The sequence below is a fragment of the Papaver somniferum genome, chromosome 7, assembly GCF_003573695.1.
Source record: "Papaver somniferum cultivar HN1 chromosome 7, ASM357369v1, whole genome shotgun sequence".
Taxonomy (NCBI): domain Eukaryota; kingdom Viridiplantae; phylum Streptophyta; class Magnoliopsida; order Ranunculales; family Papaveraceae; genus Papaver; species Papaver somniferum.
The window spans coordinates 106,128,982-106,141,219 of record NC_039364.1 but is presented as its reverse complement, the minus strand read 5'-3'; the positions used below and the strand labels follow the sequence as shown (position 1 = coordinate 106,141,219).

Here is a 12,238-nt window from a genome sequence, read left to right as displayed (position 1 = left end):
GGCATGAATATCGACCGCATCTGGTTAGATGTTTTCAACCAAAAAACATATCATGAATAATCGGTCAACAAGGGGATCCGTTTTTTAAGAATCAGTCTACGTGGACATGAGCATAGTCCGATTCTGTTTAAACCCACGTAACCTTGATTTGAAATTTTTTAATTCCTGAGTGAATGCATTAAAACCTAATTTAGAGGATTAGGTAGATGGAAAAGTACCTGATTAGAGCCGTATCTTCTTCTTCTATTGCGCTCCGATTTTGTTCGTCTTCAGTGACCATTTTTTCCTCGATTCTTTATTTCGAATCGCTTGAGCAATTCTTGGATCGCTCCCACTTGGATAAGTAACTCCACTGGCTTGTTTAAATCTTGATGGCTTCAACATTATATAGGAAAAGAAAAACGATTAAGCGTCTTTTGAATCGTTGATAATCGACGATATTTTACTTTGAAAATGAAATAAAAAAGGAGAAAATGAAAAGAAGAATCGGTTGTTGATGGAGATGGAAATCAAATAGAAATGATATAGATTAGGTTTTAATGGAAAGCAATCCGGTAATTTCATCCGATTTAGCCACCCCTTATCCTCCATTTGGTTGGAAACAAAATTCAAATTGGCCTCAGATAAATAGGGTAGGCCTCAAACTAGCCAATTATAGCATCCAGCACCGTGAATGCTCACAGCATACCATGTCAAATGTCAACCCTACATGCATCCTTAACCATTATCAACATGCATCCTTAACCAGAGAATTAAGGACCGTTGGAAACCATGATTGACGATCTCTACACCAAGGCCATTTAATCTCACAAAACTCAAAACATTTAAATCATGTTCATATGGCTATTATATATCTACTGATCTACAAAATGTACAAGAAAATAAAAGACCAAGTTAGTCGAGATACAACAATAACTATTTCAATTGTTACTACTGCTTACTTTGTGTTTGGTGGATACAACACATAGGGAGGATCTCAACATCTCCATCATAATTAAAACCTACCCAAGGGCTAGAAATTTCTTCCCGGAAGTATTTTACAGTACAAATTGAAAAATATTGTATTTATGATGAGGACCGCTTGCTCGTACTTGAGTATACGATTTTAGTCGGAATACTTTGATTCCCTGTAGAAACAGCAGTCAGTATTATAATGCCACCAAGTAAAGCTAACCCTAGTCCTAAACTATTGACCACCACTGACTCCAGAGAATGTTTGAGAACCTTCTTTTTTGCTTCTAAGAATGTGAGCTTCTCAAGTAGACCCGCCTCAGCTGTTGCAATGGCTAATCCATATACATAGAGCCCAAGGAACACATGCCATGGTGCCACCCTTATCCTTGTGGTTCGCTCCTCTCCTCGATGCCAAAAGCTAAAGAACCCCATTAACCACTGCACATTACAAAGAACAAAAGAAAGAGGATGTTCAATCTGACTTGTCACACATTAAAGATTTTTATGAGCATTAAGATTTTTTGTGAAGCTTCTTTGGTTATGAGAATCAATCAGTTTTACACTAACTTCTTTGTTACATACGTCAAATGATTTTCTTTCACCAGAATAGTCACTAGTCATAACCAACCAAGAAATTTGCATTATTGAAGCAAATTCCACACCAAGATGATTGAAACCACAAGATTTTGCAATCATCATTTTGCTTCATCTAACGTTTAACTGTGTGCTTCATCTATCGTTTAAGTGTCAAAAGCAAATTCCACTTCCAGTAGTGTAAAAACGTACGGGTGCTATTAAACGTGTGTATGGCAAATAGTCATCTCTATATGTTTAACCTACTCTAAGAAGTTAACTGAACTAGAACCTGTAATCAGACAGCACATTATTACCACAGCAGCAAAGTAAATAGCAATGAACAAATGCTGACTACAGCAGCAAAACAAACTTAGCAATGAACAAATGCTGACATCTTGTAAATGTTGTATGACATGGCATGCTAATATGATCCATAAAAATAAGCTGAATCTGCAATTACCATTCTTCCTCTCATTTTTGCCTTGTAACCCTACTTCAGGAACATCCATTATCTGTGGGAATGTTCCCCTCACCACACAAAGACTCATCGAAACCCCAAAACACTACCAAAGTCTTTGGAATACATCATTCTACAGTCCAACACATGAGATCTTTCGTCAACTTTCGAGGGGCTAAGAGATTCTAGAACTTGCGAATTTTTTAAGAAGGATCTAGATGATTAAGAGAACACTCTCACATGAAAATCAAGCATTGGATAAGCTTAAAATAGATGCCACCAGACAAAACGAGAGAAGAGGCGAAGGAAGCAGGGATAAGGACACCCAGGATTTACTAATCAAACTAGAAAGTGTAGTTTGGTTCAGAAACACAAACATAGCTCGTGTTAATGTAACAGATACGAAAGAATCTACAAAATATCCTCTCCCAGACAGTTAGCATATGCTGTTACTGTGGGTTGTTGTTTAAAGATTATTCTCAGATCAAATTTCACAAATAAAGGAAAATGATGCTCAAACAAGTACAGATAGTTCTATTTTTGGAATATGGGGCTCCTTGTACTATCAATGATATTTGATCTCCTGAACTAGAAGCTACATATATATGGAGGAGAGCATAGGACGGCAATTCAGATTTCCAGCATAAAAAATAATCAACAAAAAAGCAGAAGAAGAATTTAACCTGTCAGCTTAAAATTGCATGGGCGACTGATTGTCAATTAATTGACATTACTAGATTAGAAAGATGTGGCTGCGTCAATGTTGAACCAATCGGTTTAAAATCCACAAACCAGCTTGACCAGAACCAGAATCAAGTACCTCATGGGTAAAAAGGGAACCTAGCCATGAGTTTTTTCTTTTTTGCCTTTATTTTCTAAGTGGCCGCTGAGTTTTGTTAACGAATGACCCACATAACCACATAACTACAAGTGACCCCGAACCATGCAGTTGGTTTACACCCTTTAGTCTAGTTGTTCTCTAACTTAAGTTTCGAACTGAGAACTTACATTGGAACCTACTAAAGTATCAACAATTATACAGTGGTCTAGGATGTTCTATAGAGACCAAACATGTGAATATAGAGATGAGCAGGAACCAATGTTTTCATACTCAACATAACAAATAAAGGTGGAAAACAAAACAAACATCAAGACTGCAGAATTGGCCAGATTGAACTTCTCAAATGAAAATATATTCAGCCTGGCTGCAGTTGTCTGTGCACATGAGCGCTATGTCATGTGTCACAACCAGGAATGCTGCTCAAATCAAGTTAAGTAAACACATCCTATTGTCTCTATTCACTTAACGTACATAATATTAGGTATGTGGTGGATTAACCAGAGAAATGAACCAAAACCCTTGATAAGAAAAGTTAAATCCACATCCTTCAAAATCAACGGTCTACATGATCATTACACTTTTCTTTTCTTTTTTTGCCGCATTTGCTTTCCTTGGGCTATGATTATCTTTTCTCGCTGCTGGACAGCTCTGCATGCGGTCCCATTATCGTTTCAGGTAATTTTTTTCATGTTATGCTATCATTCAATTACTCCAAGGGAACCTTGAAATGGAAATGGGGGCTGCTCCAGTAAAGCAACAACACACCCACTCTGATGTAGCCATTTCATAATTAAGATGACTAGATTACCCATTATACTTTTAATTAACTACCCAATAAACCACCTTGGTGTATTTCAAGAAGAAGAAAAATGCTTAAGGTGTGTTACGAGTTTTAAGCTGTAACACCAAACAAGTTAACATGCTTACCTGAGCAGCAAACAAGGAGATGCATATCAAACCCATCCAAGAATGTAAACTGTAGAAATTAGACAAAACCCTTCTTTCCAAATAAAATTTTGTCCAAATTCCGAAAGTGCCAGATGCCAAAGCAACTCCTTGCATAGTTAAATGCACCAATTTCTTCGAATTTCTTGACCCTGGAAACCATTTATGCACCAATATTGCTGGGGGGAAAAAAATCTCATTCAATCATGCCATAAATTAAACAATATAATCCACATTTAAGAGACATTACTAAAATGGTTTTTCTATTCTCTACCTTCTCCGCTGATGAGTACAAAACCTATCACCATTACAAGAACATGAGAACCTGCAAATTTACACAAAAATGCATATTATGCTGGGTACAAAATTTTAAGAGAAACCCGTAATCAGAAGCTTTAGACAGAGAGAGAGAGAGAGAGAGAGAGAGAGAGATTACAGAGTACATGTGAGCATCGTGAGTTGACGAGGTGTGAGAAAGGAAGTTTGATCTAAAGGAAAGGCCCCAAACAAGAACTAGCACTGCAACTAGAAGACCAGATAATCTAGCGAACACAATCAAATGTGATGTTGATGATGAAGAAGACGCAGTAGACTTATTTGATGTCTCCATGACCGAAGCACATGAGAGAGAAATGGAAGAAAGGTTTTGAAGAAGACTGAAAGAACCTGCAGCGTCAGTAGATTCTCAGTCGACAATTAATACTAACAATTATTACAACGGAATGTTACACTACTGTTACACCTCTATTGATATCCCCCTAGATTATATTCACAGTACTGTATTATTTGAAAGAGAAAATGTCGGTACCGTTAGAAATGCATGGGATGTGCATGGATATGGTGGCTATCCACTTAGCACCATTGTTACACCAAGCTCCTTGTATAAGCACTTTGCATGAGCAACTTATATAAGCTACTTAACAATAATAAGCTACTTGTTGGATGGGAGTAACACCTAAAGCTAGTGGGTGTTGAATTGCATGGTTTGCAAGCTAGAGGTGTTATTACTACATAACTCTTTACATGTAGTGTGACATCTAAACTAGGTGGTGTATACAAGCTAACACCTTTAGAACTTGTATAAATAGCTCCCTTAGCTAATGTATATAGTATCCCAATTTTCTTAAGTGAATAAGAAATGCTCTCTTCTCCCTTATTATTTCTCTTGATATCTATTTTGAGTTTAATGGTTAATTAGTACTTGCTTTAATTATTGTTAATATTACTTTGGAAATGTTATACATTATCAGCACGACTTGCTCATTCTAAAGTTATTGCTCTAAAATTTTGGTTAACAAAGCACGACTTGCTTGTTCTAAAGTTGCTGCTCTAAAGTATTGTTTAACAGAAATAGAAAAAGAAAGAAAAGAGTTTGCTTAGCTATTTCAAGTTGTAGTCGACGTACAAAAAGTAAGTTTGGTTAACCTTACGATGTCGAATTTAATTAAAGTTGAGTTTACTCCTCTTTTGCCTAATGGAGGGAATCATATTTCTTGGGTGCTCGATGTTGAATTGCATCTTGAAGCTAAAAATCTTGGTCACACGATCAGGAACGGAGATAGCATGGCAAGTGAACGTGCTTGTGCTGCAGCGGATCTGCGCAGACACCTCTCCGCAACTCACAGAGATGAGTTTATGGCATGCCGGGATCCCCAAGTACTATGGGACTCCTTGAAAGAAAGATATGATCACTTAAAGGTGGTCATGTTGCCAAACCTTAGAAATCAATGGATTCATCTGAGATTCCAGGACTTTAAATCTGTTTCAGACTACAATTCCGCACTGTACAGAATTACTGCACAATTACAGTTGTGCGGTGACACGGTCACAAAAGAGTCTAAACTGGAGAAAACTTTCAGTACGTTCCATTCGTCTCAGATCGTACTTCAACAACAATATCGTGAACGGCGTTTCACTCGATATTCAGAGTTGATTGGTGTCCTTCTCCTAGCGGAACAAAATAATGAATTGCTGGTGAAAAATCATGAATCTCATCATTGTGGTTCTGCTCCTGTGCCAGAAGTAAATGAAACATCTTACTCCGGACATGGACGCGACTCTGGTAAACGTGGAGGTCGAAAGAACAAAAATACTCATGGTAATCCGTATAAAAAGGAACACGATAGGATGCGAAACAAGCAAAAGGGAAGGAATTAGCTGTCAATCCTTCCAAGAAAACTGACAAAGATCAGCATTGCTTTCGTTGTGGTCATAACAACCACTGGTATAGAACTTGTCGAACTCCTGATTATCTCGGTGAACTTTTCATGAAGAATGAAAAGAAGAAGGCAGCAAAAGCAGAGATGAATCTAGCTGAATCTAGTGTTTCCACCAAATCTCCAAAGCTAGATGTTGCTATCTACTTGGTTGATTTTGAAGGCACTAAGTACAAAAGTGATTTCGATCAGTTTACTCATGGTTTATTTAGTGCAAATTAAACCGGCACCTTGTAACTGTTTTAGTTTTTTTTTTGTTTATATTGCTTTTGCTTTGCTTATGTATAATATGTATGCTTATGTATAATATGTATATGTATATGTGATATATACATCTTTTGCTAGAACATGTTGTGCACTCTTTTTACACCTTCTTTATTTTGAAGAGGAATGGACTCAAAGGGTCAATCAGATGGTGACATTTGTCTTGTTGATAGTGGAACGACAAATTCCATATTTCGAAGTACCAAATACTTTGTTACCTTGAAAAATTTCAAGGCTAATATCAATACCATCCCTGGTTCATCCAGTCTTATAGATGGTTCTGGTAGAGCAAGTGTCTCATTACCAGGTGGTACCATATTCACTATTAACGACGCTTTATATTCCTCTGGATCTCAAAGGAATCTGTTGAGTTTTAAAGATATACGTCGTAATGGTTATCACTTAGAAACTGAAGATGAGAACGATATGGAGTATTGCATATTACTTCATCAAATTCGTGTGGAAAACACGTTGCTGAGAAGCTTGTAGCTCTCGCATCTGGGTTGTACCTTACAAAGATTCAAAAGGTTGAATCTTATTTTGTCATAAGCCAAAAGTTTTATGACCTGAATGCTTTCATGCTCTGGCATGATCGGCTCGGACACCCAAGTTCTACTATGATGAGTAGAATAGTCAAAAACTGTCATGGACATCCTTTATAGAAACTTCTGTTTAACAAAGAACTTGGTTGTACTGCTTGTTCTTTGGGAAAATTGATTACCAAACCGTCAATGACGGAAGTGGTTCATGAATCCCCTACTTTCTTAAAAAGAATACAGGGTGATATTTGTGGTCCTATTCATCCCCAAAGTGGACCATTTCAGTACTTTATGGTTCTAATTGATGCATCTGCTAGATGGTCGCATGTTTGCCTCCTCTCGACACGTAATCTTGCATTTTCTAAGTTTCTTGCTCAGATTATTAGATTACGTGCTCATTTTGCAGATTATTCCATCAAGTCTATTCGTCTTGATGGTGCAACAGAGTTTTCTTCAAAAACTTTTGATGCATGTTGTCAGTCTTTGGGTATTGATGTTGAGCATCCTGTTGCTCATGTGCATACACAGAATGGTTTAGCTGAATCGTTCATTAAGAACATTCAACTCATTGCGATACCTATGTTAATGAAAACTCAGCTCCCAGTTTCTGCTTGGGGACATGCTATTTTGCATGCTGCTACATTGGTACGTTATTGACCATACGCAAATAATCAATGCTCTCCTTTGCAACATGTGTTAGGTAATCAACCCGACATTTCTCATTTGCGTGTTTTTGGTTGTGCTGTTTATGTTCCTATAGCACCACCACAACGCACCAAGTTTGGCCCACAACGTCGACTTGGGATTTATGTTGGTTTTAATTCACTATCTATTACTCCCTCCGTCCCTAATTAGATGGCCTAGTTAAAATTTACTAGTAAATTTAGAAATGATTTACCTCTCAAACTATACAATGGATTTTCGTAAACTTTGTATCATTGGAAAGCATTTTAAAACACCTAATGAATATAAATATGGCTATCAAATTTTACATATTTCTTATAATAATACTAATCTATTACTCCACTTATTTATGGTATAGGTCATCTAATTAGGGACATAGGTAGTATTAGATATCTTGAACCATTAAAAGGGGATGTCTTTACTGCAAGATTTGCATATTGCCATTTTGATGAGCTAGTTTTCCCACCGTTAGGGGGAGAAAAGCTACCGCTTGAAAAACAGCGTGATTTATCATGGTATACACCAGATTTATCTCATCTTGACATTTGCACCAAGCAATGTGAAACAGAGGTGCGGAAGATTTTACATCTTCAAAACATTGCTAACCAAATGCCTGATGCATTTGCAGATACAACAAAAATAATGAATTCAAACGTACCAGCTAAAAATGCTCTGGCACGTGTTGTTGTCCCTATAGGACAAGCCGTGGATGTGGTAGCAAATGAATCGTATAAAGCACGCCTTAAGCGTGGACGACCAGTTGGTTCAGAATATTATGTTCCTCGAAAGAGGAAAATCCAATCTCAATCATTGAAAGATAGTGCTCTTAAAGAGACTATTAAAGATACGTCCGAATTCTCTGAGCATAAATCTTCTGACGAGGAGAGTGTTTTGACGGAAACAGTGGAACCTCAAAACGAGGAAATTTCCATAAATTATGTTTCAAGCAGAGAAGTTTGGTATCGTAATACAATGGTTGTTGACGACATATTTTCATTCAGAATAGCTACTGACATTGCCTTAGATAATGATGGTTTTGAACCACAGTCTATAGAGAAATGTCGTCAAAGGAATGATTGGCCAAAATGGAAAATGGCAATCCAAGCAGAATTACAATCTCTAGCTAAACGCAAAGTTCTAGGAACTGCAGTTCGAACACCATTTAATATCAGTCATGTTGGCTGTAAATGGGTGTTTGTGCGTAAGCGAAATGAGAAAGGTGAAGTCGTTCGCTATAAAGCGAGACTAGTGGCACAAGGTTTTTCACAAAAACTTGGGATTGACTATGAAGAGACATATTCTCCTGTTATGGATGCAATTACCTTTCGGTATTTGATCAGTCTGGTAGTCCTTGAAGGGCTCGACATGCATCTAATAGATGTGGTTACTGCCTATTTATATGGCAAATTAGACACTGATATTTACATGAAAATCCCTGAAGGTTTTCAGTCATCAGTAGATAAACCATGTCATATGTATTCACTAAAACTTAATCGATCCTTGTATGGCTTGAAACAATCTGGACGAATGTGATACAATCGTCTCAGTGAATACTTAACAAGTCAGGGATATTCATTAAAAGGGAAAACTCTGGATTTGCTAATTGATGTATACGTTGATGATATCAACTTGATTGGAACTCCTAGTGATATCCAAAAGGCTATAGAATGCCTTAAGAAAGAATTCGAGAGGAAGGATCTCGGAAAAACGAGATATTGTCTCGGTTTGCAGATTGAACATTATGTTAGCGGAATTTTGGTCCATCAAATGACGTATACTAAGAAAATTCTCAAACGTTTTGAAATGGATAAAGCATATCCACTCAGTACTCCTATGGTTGTAAGGACACTTGATATTCATAGTGATCCATTTCGTCCTAAAGAAGAGGATGAAAAACTTCTTGGTCCAGAAGTACCATATTTGAGTGCAATTGGTGCACTGATGTACTTAGCTCAATGTACGAGACTTGACATTTCTTTTGCAGTAAACTTACTAGCCAGGTTTAGTTCCTCCCCAACAAAAAGACATTGGAAAGGAGTGAAGCATATCTTTAGGTATATTTTTGGAACAACTGACTTAGGCTTGTTTTACTCAAGAAATCCGTCAGAAGGTTCTCAAGTAAAGGGATATACATATGCTGGTTTTCTATCTGATTCACACAAAGTTGTTTCTCAAACAGGGTATGTTTTTACCACTAGTGGAACTGCATTCTCATGGAGATCTTGCAAGCAGAGTTTACCAGCTACTTCATCAAATCATTCAGAAATTATTGCTCTGCACGAAACAAGCGGGAAGCTATATGGTTAAGATCGTTGATAGGGCATATCAGAAATTCTTGCGATTTGCCTTCAGTCACTAATGTACCAACAATTATCTATGAAGATAATGAAGCATGTATATCACAATTCAAAGACGGCTACATTAAAGGTGACAGAATAAAGCATATTTCACCAAAGTTCTTCTATGCTCACCATCTTAAGAAGACCAACGAGATTAATATTCAGAAGATATAATCATGTGAAAATTTAGCTGATTTGTTCACCAAGGCGCTGCCAACAACAGTTTTTCGAAAACTTGTTCATGGTATCAGAATGAGACATCTTTATCAACAAAAGGTTTGATGTCATAATCAGGGGGAGTATCTACTTTTGAAGATCCTTGGAGGTACTGGATTTATCGCATTGTACTCCTTTTCCTTTTCAAGGTTTTTCTCCCTTTTGGGTTTTCCTTGTGAAGGTTTTAACGAGGAAGCTGCGTGAGTCCAACACTGTTCCAATTTTTGGTATTGTACTCTTTTCCTTTCGCTCTGGTTTTTCCCTATGGGTTTTCCAAGCAAGGTTTTTAATGAGACAATATTTAGGATAGTGGATATCCAAGGGGGAGTGTTATAAAATGCATGGGATATGCATAGATATGGTGGCTATCCACTTAACACCATTGTTACACCAAGCTCCTTGTATAAGCACCTTGCATGAACAACTTGTATAAGCTACTTAACAATAATAAGCTACTTGTTGGATGGGAGTAACACCTAAATCTAGTGGGTGTTGAATTGCATGGTTTGCAAGCTAGAGGTGTTATTACTACATAACTATTTACATGTAGTGTGACATCTAAACTAGGTGGTGTATACAAGCTAACACCTTTAGAACTTGTATAAATAGCTCCCTTAGCTAATGTATATAGTATCCCAATTTTCTTAAGTGAATAAGAAATGCTCTCTTATCCCTTATTACTTCTCTTGATATCTATTTTGAGTTTAATGGTTAATTAGTACTTGCTTTAATTATTGTTAATATTACTTTGGAAAAGTTATAAGTACTAGTTAATCCAAAAATTAGCTAAGTTTTATTGGTGGACTTTTTAATATCTTTTACGCATTAATGGATTTTTAAACATGCGGCTATACCAAAAATTAGACGTTTTCCTTTCCTTTATTCTTTACCAGTTAACTCCACGTAGGACTTTATACTTATTGTTTAACCGGGAGATAGCAAATGGGAATTTGAAGAAGTTTTAGAGAGTTCTCAAAGAGGAAAGCTCATGAATATGCTGGATATTTTCAATACCGTTTGTCGTTATTTGTGGGCGTAGTGAAGCGCCCCCTAGCAGAGTGCGAGACAGCATCTCGTAGAAATTTTTCTGGTTTTGAATTTTGAAAACCTATTCCGGTTTCCAGAAATTTCTATCGACACGTCTCTTCCCAAAAGAAACCATTAATGGATGTCCGTTGAAAGCGTCTGTTGGAAATGAAAATCCATCTCCAAAAGACATGAATTCCTCTTTAAGTAGTGAAGCCTTTCTCCCATTTCAATCATCAAAAACTCTTTCTCTCTAAGCATCTTCAGAATCAATTACAGTGTGTTTTTGGTTGGGTCAAGGGAGTAAAACCTTTGAATCCAACAACATTGTTAGGGATTCATTGTATCCTGAAAGCAATATTTCGCTGACCGATTGTACTCGCCAATTATTTGGGAAGGGTCGAAATAATTGCCGAAAAGATTTGCAAGGCCTTGAAGCTCCAGTAACACAACATTCTTTTTGTTCTTTGTTTTCATCCTCTATTACCCTGTATTTTCCAACTAAATATTAACTATCCTAGGTAAAGACAGTGTCGGTCTATTACCTATTCTGGGTAAAGGCAGTGTTTTGAATCTCGGACTGGCCGGTCAGACCGGTAAACCAGTGAATCGATAGAAAAAACTGGACTGCTTCAGTACTAACCCACTAACATGCATAAAACCCCGTTGAACCGGACGATCCAACCAGCGAACCAAATGACCTAGCTGGGTTTTTATCCGGTTTACCCGGTTAATTACTTTTCCAACAAAAAGTTTCAAGTTCACTTTTTATTTTTGAAACTTGAATCACTTTCCTGTGGAAACTCAACAGGATCGGTATGCATCAAAAATACAATCAGAAAACATCTAATCTTATTTATCTTGTTCAATCTAAATAGGCTTCTTAAAGAGAAAAGGGAGAAATTAAACACAAAATGCACAAGATAGGCTAAAAGATACAAATTCCATGATGGAATACCTAGGTTAATAAAGAAATTGAGAAATTGGTCTTTTAATCAAACAATTTCTCTATATTTCTTATAAATCTTCGTTATATGATAAACATGAATCTTTGATTTCTTCATATACAGAAGATAGAGGTAGTCAGGAGGTAGAGGTGGACGCAGAGAGAGTTATTGGTTAGGTTAGGGAAAGAGTATGTTATACGAGAAGATATAAAGCGTTTTAAAACTATGGTTCCA

General features: G+C 36.9%; 1 protein-coding gene across 2 annotated transcripts; it reads right to left on the bottom strand.

The window, feature by feature from the left end:
- Window positions 1–860: 860 nt before the first annotated feature.
- Window positions 861–4,428, bottom strand: LOC113292880 (probable transmembrane ascorbate ferrireductase 4). Of its 2 annotated transcripts, none has more exons than XM_026541705.1 (4): window positions 4,210–4,428; window positions 4,048–4,098; window positions 3,756–3,952; window positions 861–1,392 (listed from the first exon to the last, which is right to left on the bottom strand). In XM_026541705.1, exons 2-4 carry the CDS (start codon window positions 4,079–4,081, stop codon window positions 1,066–1,068), a joined length of 558 nt encoding a protein of 185 aa, XP_026397490.1. In that variant the 5' UTR covers window positions 4,082–4,098; window positions 4,210–4,428; the 3' UTR covers window positions 861–1,065. The 2 variants fall into 2 exon arrangements, with proteins under 2 accessions (XP_026397490.1, XP_026397489.1); XM_026541704.1 differs by having other exon boundaries at window positions 4,217–4,428.
- Window positions 4,429–12,238: the final 7,810 nt, after the last annotated feature.